The sequence below is a fragment of the Diabrotica undecimpunctata genome, chromosome 10, assembly GCF_040954645.1.
Source record: "Diabrotica undecimpunctata isolate CICGRU chromosome 10, icDiaUnde3, whole genome shotgun sequence".
Lineage (NCBI taxonomy): Eukaryota > Metazoa > Arthropoda > Insecta > Coleoptera > Chrysomelidae > Diabrotica > Diabrotica undecimpunctata.
This window is the reverse complement of record NC_092812.1, coordinates 38,987,852-39,001,838: the sequence shown is the minus strand read 5'-3', so window position 1 is coordinate 39,001,838 and position 13,987 is coordinate 38,987,852. Positions and strand designations below refer to the sequence as shown.

The window sequence follows — 13,987 nt, the reverse complement described above, 5'->3', positions numbered from 1 at the left end:
ATACTGTTACTTCAGTTTATTTTCAGTGGTAATTTTTAGGTTACGTTTGTTGCCATAAAATACTATGAGATATTATATAAAATATTTATTCAATTATTTTGTTAAATTGTTTTAAAGCATATCAATTGTTATTTTTAGTAAAATGCCCCGAAGAAAATTAAACCTTAACAATGCATGTAGCCAAGCCGCAAGACGTAAACGAATTGCAAGTGCTAATAGGTCGGGCGAACAAACTACCCAAATAAATGAAGATCAGAGAATGAGGTTAGATGAGAACCAAGAGAAACCACCCAGAATATGCAACGGCACACGTTTGTTCATTAAAAGTATCACTGGAAATATTATCGAAGCAACCATTTTGACTGGACGATTTGAAGGAGAAATCGTCCTGTTGCGATGTATCCCAATGATACCCTTATATACCATAATATCATTTAAAAGGCTTCAATTCCCTGTTCGATTAGAATTCACGATGACGACTAACAAATCATAAGGCCAGACAATAACCGTTTGTCGCTTCGATTTAGAGAATCCATGTTTCTCACATGGTCAATTAAATGTTGCATGCTCACGTATTGGTAAACCATCAAATTTATTTATATTAGCAAAAAACAAATTAACGAAAAATATTGTGCACCAATTAGCGGTTAATAATAGGTATAATTCAGAATATTATAATTATTTGGAGTAAAAATCAAACTTTTCATACCTCCTTTATAGAACTCAATTCATATAAAAGTTAACCATAACAAATTTTGTTTATAAAATTAAAAATCAAAATTTTTTGGTGGATTATGTTTAATTGCTAATCATAAATTTTATTTTTTGATGCTAAAGTCTGACAGCTCTTAGGAATGGATTTCATGATATTTACTTAACTTACAAAGCCACAGCAAATCGTGACCGGGTGAGCTAGTGTATATATATATATATATATATATATATATATATACATACATACATATATATATATATACATATATATATATATATATATATATATATATATATATATATATATATATATATATATATATATGTATATATTATATATTAGTTGTATCTAATAGTGTTTTCAATAACAAATATTTATAGATAGATTATTTATAATTACTTACCAGGCCAATATAAATATATTATTACGCACGCTATATCTTTCATGTTGGAAACACACTTAACTAAATACTAGTGATGTTTGAAATGACAATTGAAATTATTATAATACTAATCGTGAAACCAGTTTTAAATCGGCTTCTTATTGACTTATTAGTCAAATATAATTAGTTACTATGTTTGGAGATGCCTAAGCGTCTTAGACACGAATAGTTGATTACGTATGTTTTTTAAATACTTATAAATTAGAATAAATCTACAACAGTCACTAGTATCTCGGATTTGCGTATTTTGCTTAGCCTAACATATAACTAATAATTGAAAAGGATGCTAAAGTGCACGACCTTAGTTACAGCGTTCCTTGAGATTTATAGGCAAGGAGTTTGCGCAAAAACTTGTACAGGCGTTTTTACTCAAAGTTTGAAAGACAAAAAAACCAAATATTTATCATCTAAAATATATTAACTACTTTTGTAAAAACTCTATGACGATTATTATATACATACAGTGTATGTATATATATATATATATATATATATATATATATATATATATATATATATATATATATATATATACACTCACCGACAAAATTAACGGAACACCTTAACAGTGGGTCATGTTAAATGTCTCGAATTTCCCAAACCTGTTGTCCGATTTGAGTGATTTTTTTAGTATGTTATTTTTAGTAATATTATTTAAGAATATCGATGTATAGTTTATTTCACGAAAAATGGTTGAGTGCTTATAAAATAAAACCCGACTGCAAGTACCCCAGCTTAGTCAACATTAGTTGAGCAGGTAAGTATTCAGGTAAAATTGAAGCTAGTGTGGAGTGTCGTTATCTTGTTTGTATAATAAATTCCTGGTAATATAGAAACGATTAAAAAATCGTATAAAATTATAAAAACGATTAGAATACACTTTATTTCATAAAGTTGTAAACATTTTAACAGTGAGTTTCACTATCAATGGTTGATCTTTTAATGACCACAATAAATTTGTTGATCGTATTCTGTATTATTTGTAAAAATATATAAAACCGATGAGAAATTTTTAAATATACACTTTGTTTCATTTAGTTGAAAGTGTTACAAGTGTTACCAATGTTATACCTATTTATATCTATAAAACAGCATTATGTGGCGTCCGTGGAAAAACATTGATGGTGCTTCTTCCAGTGTTCCAGCAAAGAAAAAGCATTTATCTGCTGACGCTAGAGAAATCGTAAAAACAATATATAGTTCTTTACTTACAAGAGGACTTACTGCTAATACTGCTGCCAGTGAAATATCTGATTTAACGAAAATACCTCTAACCACAGTGAAAACAATTACATCAAATCCCATTAAGTCAAGAAGGAAGCGTAAGGATGCCGGTTCTACCAAATGTATTGACGAAAGTGATCAATATCGACCAATAATTTATCTGGACGAGATATCGTTTGACAATCATGAAACACTGTCCAAAGGATGTTCCGATTCTTCCAACAGGTGTCAAACAAAAGCTCCATCAAACAAAGGGAAAAGAATAACAATTTTACATGCAGGATCAGAAAATGGTTGGTTCCCAAATACCTTATGGCTTTCTGCAAAGAACATTAAAGACTCCTGCGTGGACTACCATGAGGATACAACGGCAGAGCTTTTTGAGCAATGGTTTAAGAATTGTCTTATACCTAACCTTCCTCAAAATAGTGTGATAGTAATGGACAATGCAAGTTACCACAGTCGTCAATTACATAAGTCTCCAAGTGCAAATAACACGAAAATTGAAATTCAAAACTACATGTTAGAAAACGATATATATTTTGAAGAAAGTTATTTAAAAAATGAACTGTTAAAAGTGTTAAAATCATTTTCTATTAAAAAAGTATATGTTTGTGACGCATTGGCCGAGGACATGGGACATACAGTGTTACGGCTTCCGCCCTACTATTGTTTATTTAATTCCATAGAGCATATGTGGCACCAACTAAAGTCAAATGATAGGTCACAAAATGTTTCTCCGACTTTAAGTGGTAGTGTAGTCGAATTAATAAGGAAATGTGTTGATGATATCTCCCCAGAAAGTTGGAAAAATTCAGTACGACATAGAATGAACGTAGAAAATTCATATGTTACTTTGAATCACATAATTAAACCAATTGTTATTAATCTTGAAGAGGATAGCGACAGCGAAACAGAATTAGGTATTTAGGAATTCATAAATATATTTTGGTTATTTTGGGTATTTTTTTTTGTAAATATTAACTTGTATATATTTTTCTATATATTTTTTTTTCAATTCATCTATTTTTTGTACGTTATGTATTCGTTTGTATGTATATACTGTAAATAGAACTATTATTAATGTACATTTTTAACGATATCCGATTAGGAAGAGCAAAAACTTTGAAACACCAGTTTTTTGCTGACAGTTCTAAGCCTGTAAAAAGTGTGAAGGAAAGTAACTTTCTGAATTTAGATCCATATACTACAATTATTGACGTAGAAAAAAAACTACTTTCTTCATGTTAAAAATTGTTCAATTATCAAGTATATTCACTTGAACAACCTGAAAATACCATATGAAATAATTTACTAAATTTTTATAATCGTGTATTACATAGCTACCAATGAAATATATTAAATAACAAACTTTCTGAAGTGCGACCCTGTGTACTTCGGTAGTTTATTGAGAGACTCTTGTATACACAATAGGGTCAACTCAGGTAACCATTAAGCACTAAGCATGAAGCACACATTTTTCGTGAAACAAACTATAATAATATTGTTGCTAGACAGGTCAGTGTCATTTTATACCGGGTGCAACAATCATACTGTGTTTTTTTCCTTAAAGTTCGGAACACCCTGTGGAATATTCTAGCATATATAAAATATTGAAATTAAAACTCAATTATAGCCTCAGGCTTTCTTAACATTTTCTTTTTTGACTCATTTGCTTGTGTTGGATAATAAAAAAGTTAGGTACACTAACAACTAGCCATGTTTTTCATCAATAAATGCTCATTTTCTGCTTAGATTCACCGGCATATTTAAAGGAACAATCATAAAATCTGAGTGCTTTCTCTCTAGTCTATATATTGTTAATATTGTTTAGATAATATCATAATACGAATTTTGGTGAAGTATTTTGAATTTATGTTACAATGGTAGTACAATATGAAACCTGTTTAAGAAGAAATAAAACACAAAGATGTCAGACTCAAACAAAATATGGATTTTAAACACATTAACTTTATTGTACAGTTTGAACTTAAATTGGTTTTTTTATGCATTTTTTTTTGGCTTTAATAGCATGTGTTTCCCCTCCGAGCCCTTACAACTGCAGTTATTCGTCTTCTCATACTTCTGATAACGCTATCGATCAGTTGTTGAGACAGTATCTCCCATTTCTCAATCAAAGCAATTCTGACTTTCTCTCTGTTTTGAATAGCAGGAACCCGTGCCCTAAGTTTTCTGCCTAGCATGTCCCACACATGCTCTATCGGGTTCAGGTCTGGGGAACAAGCTGGCCAATTCATCGTTTTTATACCCACTTGTAATAAGAAATCTCTTACACAGCCTGCGACGTGTGGGCGCGCATTATCCTGCATTAAAATAAAATTTTCGCCAATACATAGTGCAAAAGGTACCACATGGTCTTGGAGAATATCTCTGATATACCTATCTGCTATTAATGCTCCACCATCAATCACCACTAACTCTGTTCTTGCTCCCAAACCTATACCGCCCCACACCATAATTGAACCTCCACCAAAAGGTACGGTCGTAGTAAAATTGAAATGGGCATTTCGTTCTCCTTGGCGTCGATACAATCTTTCTCTACCGTCGATGTAATTTACACAGAAACGGCTCTCGTCCGTAAAGAGAATTTAACTCCAGTGGTTATCATTCCAATTTTGATGTACTCGACCAAATTGTAGTTGTGCTAAACGATGGTGTCTCTGGAGTCTGGGAGCTTTTATTGGCACATATGACTTAAGACCGGCTTCTTTAAGTCTCCTTCTTACTGTGCGCTCACTTATAGTAGTTCCACGAACATTTTGCAACAGGTTTTTGGTTTAAACTGCCGTTTGACGTCTACTACGTAATATTTGCAACGTTATAAATTGATCATCTACAACCGTGGTTAAACGTTTTCTACCTTGTCCCCTTCTTCTTACATACTCTCCGGTTTGTCTCCAACGACTTACACAACGATGAATGGTTGATGGTGATTTACCAAATATTCAAGATCATACCATCTTCCCTATACGTTCGACCATTTTCGACCATTGTTACGGCCCTAGCAATATCAGTCGGTATTAAATCACCCATTTTTACTTACTCTTTGCAATAAGAACACCACTGATTAGAACAAATCAAAAGAAAAATCACATCCAACAAACTCAAACAAATTAACTTATCAATTAAATACAAGTTTGTACTTGTTATCAACAGACAGAACGACTGTAAAATGTAAAACACAATACAAATAAACAAATTAATTTGACATTTTGACATTTAAGACTTTCTTGTGACAAGGAGCATTCAAAGCTATGTAGATATAGTCTATAAAATACAAATATAAAGAAATATTGCATCAATAACTTGTTCCTTTAAATTTGCCAGTGTCTGTATTAAATTGTTAACTTCTCATAGCCTACTTTAGGCTAGTTTATTAAACTAAGCAGAAAATGAGGATTTATTGATGAAAAACATGGCTAGTTGTTAACGTACCTAACTTCTTTATTATCAAACACAAGCAAATGAATCAAAAAAGAAAATGTTAAGAAATCCTGAGGCTATAATTGAGTTTTAATTTTAATATTTTATATATGCTAGAATATTCGTTTAGGAAATTCGAGACATCTAACATGTCCCATTTTTAAGGTGTTCCGTTAATTTTGCCGGTGTGTGTATATATATTATATATAATATATATGAGGAGAAGGTGGTAATATGGCCCTTTAATTTGTTTTTAACTAGAGATTATAAACAATCAACATTTTTAAATTTTAATTTTTGTCCACATAACTATTAGTCTAATACTAATACAGTATTATTAAAAAATTTAAAAAATATTAAGATCTAACATAAAAAAAATTATTCTTGTCAGTATCTAGGATACTGTGAAAAACAAAAACGTCACTTTAATATGGCCCCCAGGGGCCATATTAAAGAAATACAAAAATCTAATGACAGGAATCGCAGATATAATGTTCAGTTTCTACACCGGCCCATTCATTGTGTGCCCACGAAAGACAGCTATGACACTGTACCCAAGATTCCCCTCTGCTATTACTTGAATAAGACTCCTCGCAAAAGATGCACACGGCGTCGTCGTTATCAGGAATTGGATCCTGTGAACTTAGTCCAGAATATGTATCCTCTTCAATATTGGAAAGATCACTTTCTTCGGTGTCAAAATCTTCGACGGTAATACGTTTCCGAACTTTCTCTTGGGCTTTTTTTGCAAATTTGACCTCGTCCTCGTCCTCTTCCGCGTCTCCTTCCGTGTCCACAACTCCATTTACGGTCTTGAGTTTTCTTAAGAGATTGTTCTAATTTAAATTTATAAGGCGATGATGTAATTACAGTGGCTTTTGTTGATTTTCTTCCTCGATTTGAGGTTTTTATTTTAGGCTTGGGTATTGGTGAAATTTGATGGAGTAGTATAAGCGAAGGGTTTTCAGCTGATGATGTTCCTAGTTTTAAATAGAAGACAGAAGGCTTTATAGTAAGCAGTCTTCCATGCTCGTTAGATGATTTGGGTTGAAGAGATACTGAATCTGATGTTGACGTGCTTGGAGCACATGACTTCAGTTAAATTGAGGATTCAGGAACAGTGCATGAAGTGGGTTGGAGAGACGATTCTACAGTTAATGTAGCAGTTTCGATAGACAGCTAAGGTGGGTTCATCATCGAAGAAGTTGTACTTGATGATATATTATTGTCCTCTTCCATTTGAAGCGATTGTGACTCTGCTAGAAAATCAGCATCCTGAAAAATTTGAGGATTGAAGGGATATATTCCAGTCGCTCTAAAACCATTTACTGCGATCTCAAGTGTTGCACATTTTCTTTAGTTGAGTGATTTTGTTATAAGCCGATATTCCAGATATTTTTTTGACATTCTTCCACATTTCAGACATAGGGGTCCTACTGTTTATACTGGACACAAATTGGAGTGATTTTGTTATAAGCCGATATTCCAGATATTTTTTTGACATTCTTCAAAATTTCAGACATAGGGGTCCTACTGTTTATACTGGACATAAATTGAGTCCACGAATTTCTTTTTGAAGTTTTTATTGTTAACTGAGTTTTAGCTTTAGATTTTTGAAATTCTTTTTTATTGTTAATTCTTTTATGTCTTTTGTATTTATTAAAGGCTTTTTTGGAAGCTTCGATCGATGTCTTACATTGTTTATTTCACCAAGGAACTAGTTTATGTTTTGTAACAAGTGCAGGTTTTATAATGGTTACGAAGAAGGTTTCGATGTCTGTGTCATGTTGTTGGATATTTTACAGTTTGTGACATGTTTTTCTATGATATCTTTTAATAATGTCCAATTTGTTTCTTTCGTTTTCCACTTAGAGGTGTGCTTTCTATTTTTGGGCTGGAACAAGTTATTGGTGATTATTATTGGGTAATGATCACTGTTATAAGTGTAGTCTAATCTGTCCCATGTCATTAATGCAGAGAAGTTATTATCCGCTATCGTTAAGTTTAAGGGCGTTTATTCACCTGTTTGTATATTGAATCTTGTAGGGCGTCCATCTTATAACAGTAATAAGTTATACTGATCTAATAATTCTTCAACAATAAATCCTCTTTTGTCATCATATGTAGAACCCCAAATACTGTTGTAAGCATTAACATCACCTGTTAAAATACGCGGAGAAGGTATTTGTCTCACGAGAATAAAAAGATCCTGTTTATCAATTAGTTGTCCTGGGGGTAAGTAAATCATGCAAATATTTATTTTTGTGGTCCCTTCTGGAGAAATAGCTACAGCTTCTAAATGTATTTGTAGAGGTAACCTACTTGCGGTTAATTTGTTATACTTATACAAGAATTGTCACTCCACCGCTTGCTATTCTTTGGTTTACTCTATTTTTTGAAAAACTTTGATAATTATGAAACAAGATTCTTGGTTGCTCTTAAGATTCGTTTCTTGAAGACAAATAATATCTGGTAGATACTCTGATTGTAGAATTTTTAACATCGGTAAGTTATTATGAAAGTGAAGGTGATAGAATTTCATCTACGTCACGTTTACGACTTGTCTATTGAGTAATATCTAGTGATATAGAGCTGTTATTTTCTGAAGGTGTAATGGTATTGGTAACTAAGGATTCTACATGTTCAGGATTTGTACTGCTTGTAAAGGAAGTAGATTGCTGATTGGGAAGTTTTTCTATGGTGACCATTTGTGAAGGAGTGTTTACCGTTGTTGAAATAGTTGGAGGTGTGGGTTATTGTTGAGAGTTTGTGGGATTTTTACAATTATTAGCATTATGTCCTTGCTGTTTGCAGTTAAAGCATAACTGATTATCTTGGGATAAGAAAATTCGATGGGATTTGTTAACGTAATTAATCAAAAAAGATTCTGGTAAGGGATTTATAATAGGGTTGATAAAAACTTGTCTTCTAAAACTGTAAATATGATTGAATTCAGGTAAAAAAGAGCTATTATAAAGAAATGTCATTGATAACATTATCTTGAGACCTAGGTTTTCTAATTCGTGAATAACAATATCATGGGGAATTTAGGGGCATACATTTGATAGAACTAACCTATCCTCTGGAGTAATATATTTTCTAGCTTGAAGTGGTTCATCATTTATTAGTATTACACCATCATGTACCTGCATAAAGTTATCCACAATTTCTTTGCTCACTCGATACATGTATATTCGATTATTGGACAGCTTTGAAAAAAATAAGATGTTTTTGTTCTGTATAAGTGCTTCTAGTGGTATAAGGTAGTCCTGTAGGCGTAATCCATCCTTTGAAGAGAAAACGATAGCTTGTTCAGGACTAGGGTATGTATGTTGGCTTAGAACTTTTGACTAGGATTTAACTGTGTTGGTATGTTGTGGTACAGAGCTAATTACGTTGGAACTTCCATCTGATGTTACTGACATGATAAATCCTCTATATGCGATCTTAACAGGACTTTATTTTATATATAGATTAAATCAAATAAAGTCCGACTCTGTTTATTTTAAAATTAGTTGATCGGTTTGGTAATTATCAAATTAGCTGAATAACGATAAGAGTACAACTAGTTTTTTGGTTAATTTGTAACTACAATTATTGATGAGAATATGTTATTGATGCTTAAAAGTGATATTTCTAATCAAACTATGATTAATTGGAAAGAAGTACTTATAGCCCAGTCTGGTTAAAAAAAAAGGTGGAAAAATGTTTCGCAGATATCTGAAGCTTTTAAGACATAGGTGGGGGATACTAGATGATGAATAGACGAAAAGATACTCCTAGTTTTACCTTGCGTTTTTTTAAGCAATAATTTATGGTCACAATTTGATTTTTTGTCTATAAATTTTTTCCCTTATATTTTAAATAAACAATATTTATGTCATTTTTTTATGTCAAGAATATCTTTATTTTCCCGTTTTTTTAATTAAAATTGATAAATAATTTACAGAGATATTTGAAAAAAAGCATTTTTTTTGCACTAATTTATAAATTTTATTAATTTTTCTATTAACAAAATAAAATGGTATTAATACATTTAAACATCAAGGAATTACCATCTTTTAGATTTGTGCGGAATTTCCTCCCGATCAGTAAAATATTTTATAAGTTATTTAATTTGTTTATCAATGAGGCTAATTATTTAAACTATTGAGCTTGCCCTATGCATGATGCTAGACATATTCAGCAAATTTCTTAGGATTCTTTAAGACTTAGACTATCTCAGAAGTTAAATGCATATTGAGTTTTCATCGAAATTATTTACAAAATAAACGTTTGAAAAAGGGGTATGTTTTTTACTTATAAACAATTGTAATAACTTCTATATTTTTCAAGCTACAGACTTGTACGTACAACCATTGGATAGCTGGTAAAAAAGCTCACATTAAAAAATAAAAAACCTTCTATGACCAATAGGAACGAAGTTGCTGACTATTTTTTAAAAAATCATATCTCCATTGTCTATAAACATTAAGAAGTAAAATTTGCACAAATTTTGAATGAAAATCTAAACTTTATATTGAAACATAGCTATAAAATTTATCTAATTTTTCGAAACGACGGTAATTTCGAAAGATCGACATGGGAAAGTGGAGAGGATATCTGTTTCAGCTCGGTTTTTTTTTCGGCATCGGAACTTCAAATTGCAACACGTAGGAAAAATTTACATTATCTCGGCTTCCTTTGCAGCTGCAAGCCTCTTTTTTTATTCTGGGGTAGCTCGTCGAAATATGAATAACTACATAGTTTTCAATGGCCGGAAAATATGGGAAAACGGGGAAAAATTTAGTCCATTTGAAATTCACCCTAAATACTTACTTTTTTTAATTTGCTCGAATAGTCTGTCGCAGTATTAATAATGATGACATAATTTTCACCCCCCATAAATCTCGGAAAATCCCGGAAAATCAACATATGTTTTTTCATTTTATATCAATGGTGTAATAATACTTATATATATTATAAATTAAATTTCAGGTAATTTTTTTACACATTATATTAATATATTCCTTATATTAATTATAATTGTTTGTATTTTTATTATTAACAATATTGATTTTTATTCTATTTTTCTTACAAATATGATATACTATATTAATCTAATCTGCCTTACTGCTTTGATAAAATAAGTCGATTTTTTCATCACTTGCCTTATTAAATTTTGCAATGTTTATTGAATTTTACTTTTTTTATTTTCTTTACATACATTGGTTTAAAAGTTAAAATTTGGTTCATTTATTCGACTTCACTATCAGGTCTGAACCTTTTTGTTGCAGGTTGTTTGTCTTCACTTATTAAGTCAGTCTTTCCATACATTAACATATTAATGGGCGATCTTAATGCCAAGGTGGGTCAAGGTAAGGTAGGAGAACAAGTAGGAAAATATGGGCTTGGAAACAGAAATGACAGAGGAGATCGATTGATTCAATTTTGCCAAAGTGAAGACTTCATAATAACAAATACCTTTTTCAAATTACCTCCTCGACGGTTATATACATGGACATCTCCACAACATACCAAAGAAAAAATAGTGAGAAATCAAATAGACTACATTATGATAGCAAGGAGGTATCATAATGCTGTTAAATGTACTAAGACGTACCCAGGAGCTGATATAGGCTCAGATCATAACCCGGTAATTACTGTGATAAAGGCGAGACCAAAAAAGATTAGAAGACCACACAGAAAGGCGCTAGATTTAAATAAACTTAGAAACAAAAATATACGACAAGAAACAGGAGAAGAAATAAATGAAAACCTCCGTTTACTGCAGCAACAAATTAACGATACAAACAATGTTAACCAATAATTAAAGTACATAAATACAGTTATACAATCAGCAGGAAAGAAACATCTTACAAAAACAACAACAAAGAATAAGGGGTGGATGACACAAGATATACTAGACTTGATGGAACAAAGAAGAAAGATGAAGAATTACCCAGACAAATACAAAGAAATAAATAAACACATAAAAAAGAAAATAAAAGAAGCCAAAGAGGAGTGGATTAAAGAACAATGTAAAGAAATGGAAACCTATGAGAAAAAGTACGATGCGTTCAATATGCACAAAAAAGTAAAAGAGATAACAGGAAGCATAAAGAAATGCCAAATAGGTAAACTTAAAGACAAAGATGGAAATCTTATTGTAGATCTAGAGAATAAAATAAAAAGATAGACAGAATTCCTAAATGTATTATTTTAAGACGATAGAAACAACTTAACTCAGATAATCAATGCAACTGGGCCAGACATATTGAAAGAAGAAGTAGAATACGCAATAAGAAACGCTAAAAATGGAAAAGCAAAAATTAAAAAATCAAATCAAACAAAAAGTAAAAATTCCTACAGAGCTGTTGAAGCTTTTGAATTATAAATCAGTAACCATAATATTAAATTTTGCAGCGAGGAGCTAAAACAGTTTCCCCTCCACTTTCCTATGTCGATTTTTCGAAAGTAACTTCGTTTCGAAAGGTTTTAAGTTTCGAAAAATTGGATGAATTTTATAGCTAGTTTAGATAAGATGTAAATTTAGATTTTCATTCAAAATTTGTGCAAATTTTACTTCTTAATGTTTATAAACAATGGAGATATAATTAACAAAAAAATTGTCGCTAACTTCGTTCCTATTGTTCATAGAAGGTTGATTTTTTTTGTTAAATGTGACTTTTTTTACCAGCTATCTAATGGTTGTACGTACAAGTCTGTAGCTTGAAAAATGTAGAAGTTATTACAATTGTTTATAAGTAAAAAACATACCCCTTTTTCAAACGTTTATTTTGTAAATAATTTCGATGAAAACTCAATATTCATTTAACTTCTGAGATAGTATAAGTCTTAAAGAATCCTATGAAATTTGTTAAATGTGTCCAGCATCATTCATAGGGTAAGTTCAATGGTTTAAATAATTACTCCCAGGGATAAACAAATTGAATAACTTTTAAACTATTTGACCGATCGGGGGGAAATTTCGCACAAATTTAAACGACGGTAATTCCTCAATGTTAAAATGTATTAATAAAATTTTATATTGTTATTAAAAAAATTAATTAAATTTATAAATTAGTGCAAAAAAACTGCTTTTTGCAAATATCTCCGTAAATTATTTATCAATTTTAATTGAAAAAACGGGAAAACAAAGATATTCTTGATATAAACAAATGGTATAAATATTGTTTATTTAAATTATAAGGGAAAAAACTTAAATATAAGGAATAAAAAATCAAATTCTGACCATAAATTATTGTTTAAAAAAAAACGCAAGGTAAAACTAGGAGTATCTTTTTATCTATTCGTCATCTAGTAACCCCCACCTATGTCTTAAAAGCTTCAAATATCTGCGAAACATTTTGCCGTGAAATCGATGATTTTTGTATAACCAGACTGGGCTATTACGGCACTTAACAAACCACAGTAAACTTCTTTACTCACAAAAATCTAATTTCAGAACAGATGATGTAAAACACATTAATCACTTAGATATATTGTTAAACCCAACTTAAATATAAATAAACTTTTTATTTACATTTTTTATTTAGCGATTTCTTTATACTAATTACTATTTGATAAGGAGTTCGTCTTCGATACGTGTTTACGGTTCGAAGGTTGGAACTAGAACTTGGACATTTTTTTTTTTTTTTTTTTTTTTTTTATTTATGCCTCAACCTCATAGGGTCATTGGCGTTGTACAATTTAGAGTTTTACAGTTTATTTAGTACATTTATGGAATGTAAGTATGATGTCAAATTTTTCATATCAGTTCCGTCACTTAATATTGCCTGTAAGGTATCTTGTAATTTATATTGAAGTCTCTCCATGCGATATAAAGGACACTCCAGTAAAATATGGCGAACACTGAGCAGAATATCACATATGTTGCACTTTGGTTTTAATTCACTCTCTAGCAGATGTTTATGGGTGATGGCGGTGTGGCCTATTCTCAGACGAGATAGGATGGTTTGATGTTTACGCTTATTTGGGGTTGATTTCCAAGGTAATATGGAATGTTTTACTTCTCGTAGTTTGGATGTTGACTGATTCCACTTGGTCTGCCAATCATTGATTATTAAGTTCTTGATTATAGGTTTTATATCTAGATGTGGAATGCTTCTGATTTCTACAGCTTCCGGACTCGAGATTGCTAGTTTTGCCAAGGAATCTAC

General features: G+C 31.1%; 1 protein-coding gene across 1 annotated transcript in view; it reads right to left on the bottom strand.

Moving 5' to 3' along the window:
* LOC140452092 (uncharacterized) overlaps positions 1-1,401 on the bottom strand; it is a 30,662-nt gene extending 29,261 nt beyond the window's left edge. Inside the window, exon 1 of the mRNA XM_072546155.1 lies at positions 1,119-1,401. Within this exon, the coding sequence (XP_072402256.1) occupies positions 1,119-1,161 (43 nt within the window). The 5' untranslated portion in view covers positions 1,162-1,401. The remainder of the gene's footprint in view (positions 1-1,118) is intronic.
* Between the last annotated feature and the right edge of the window lie 12,586 nt (positions 1,402-13,987).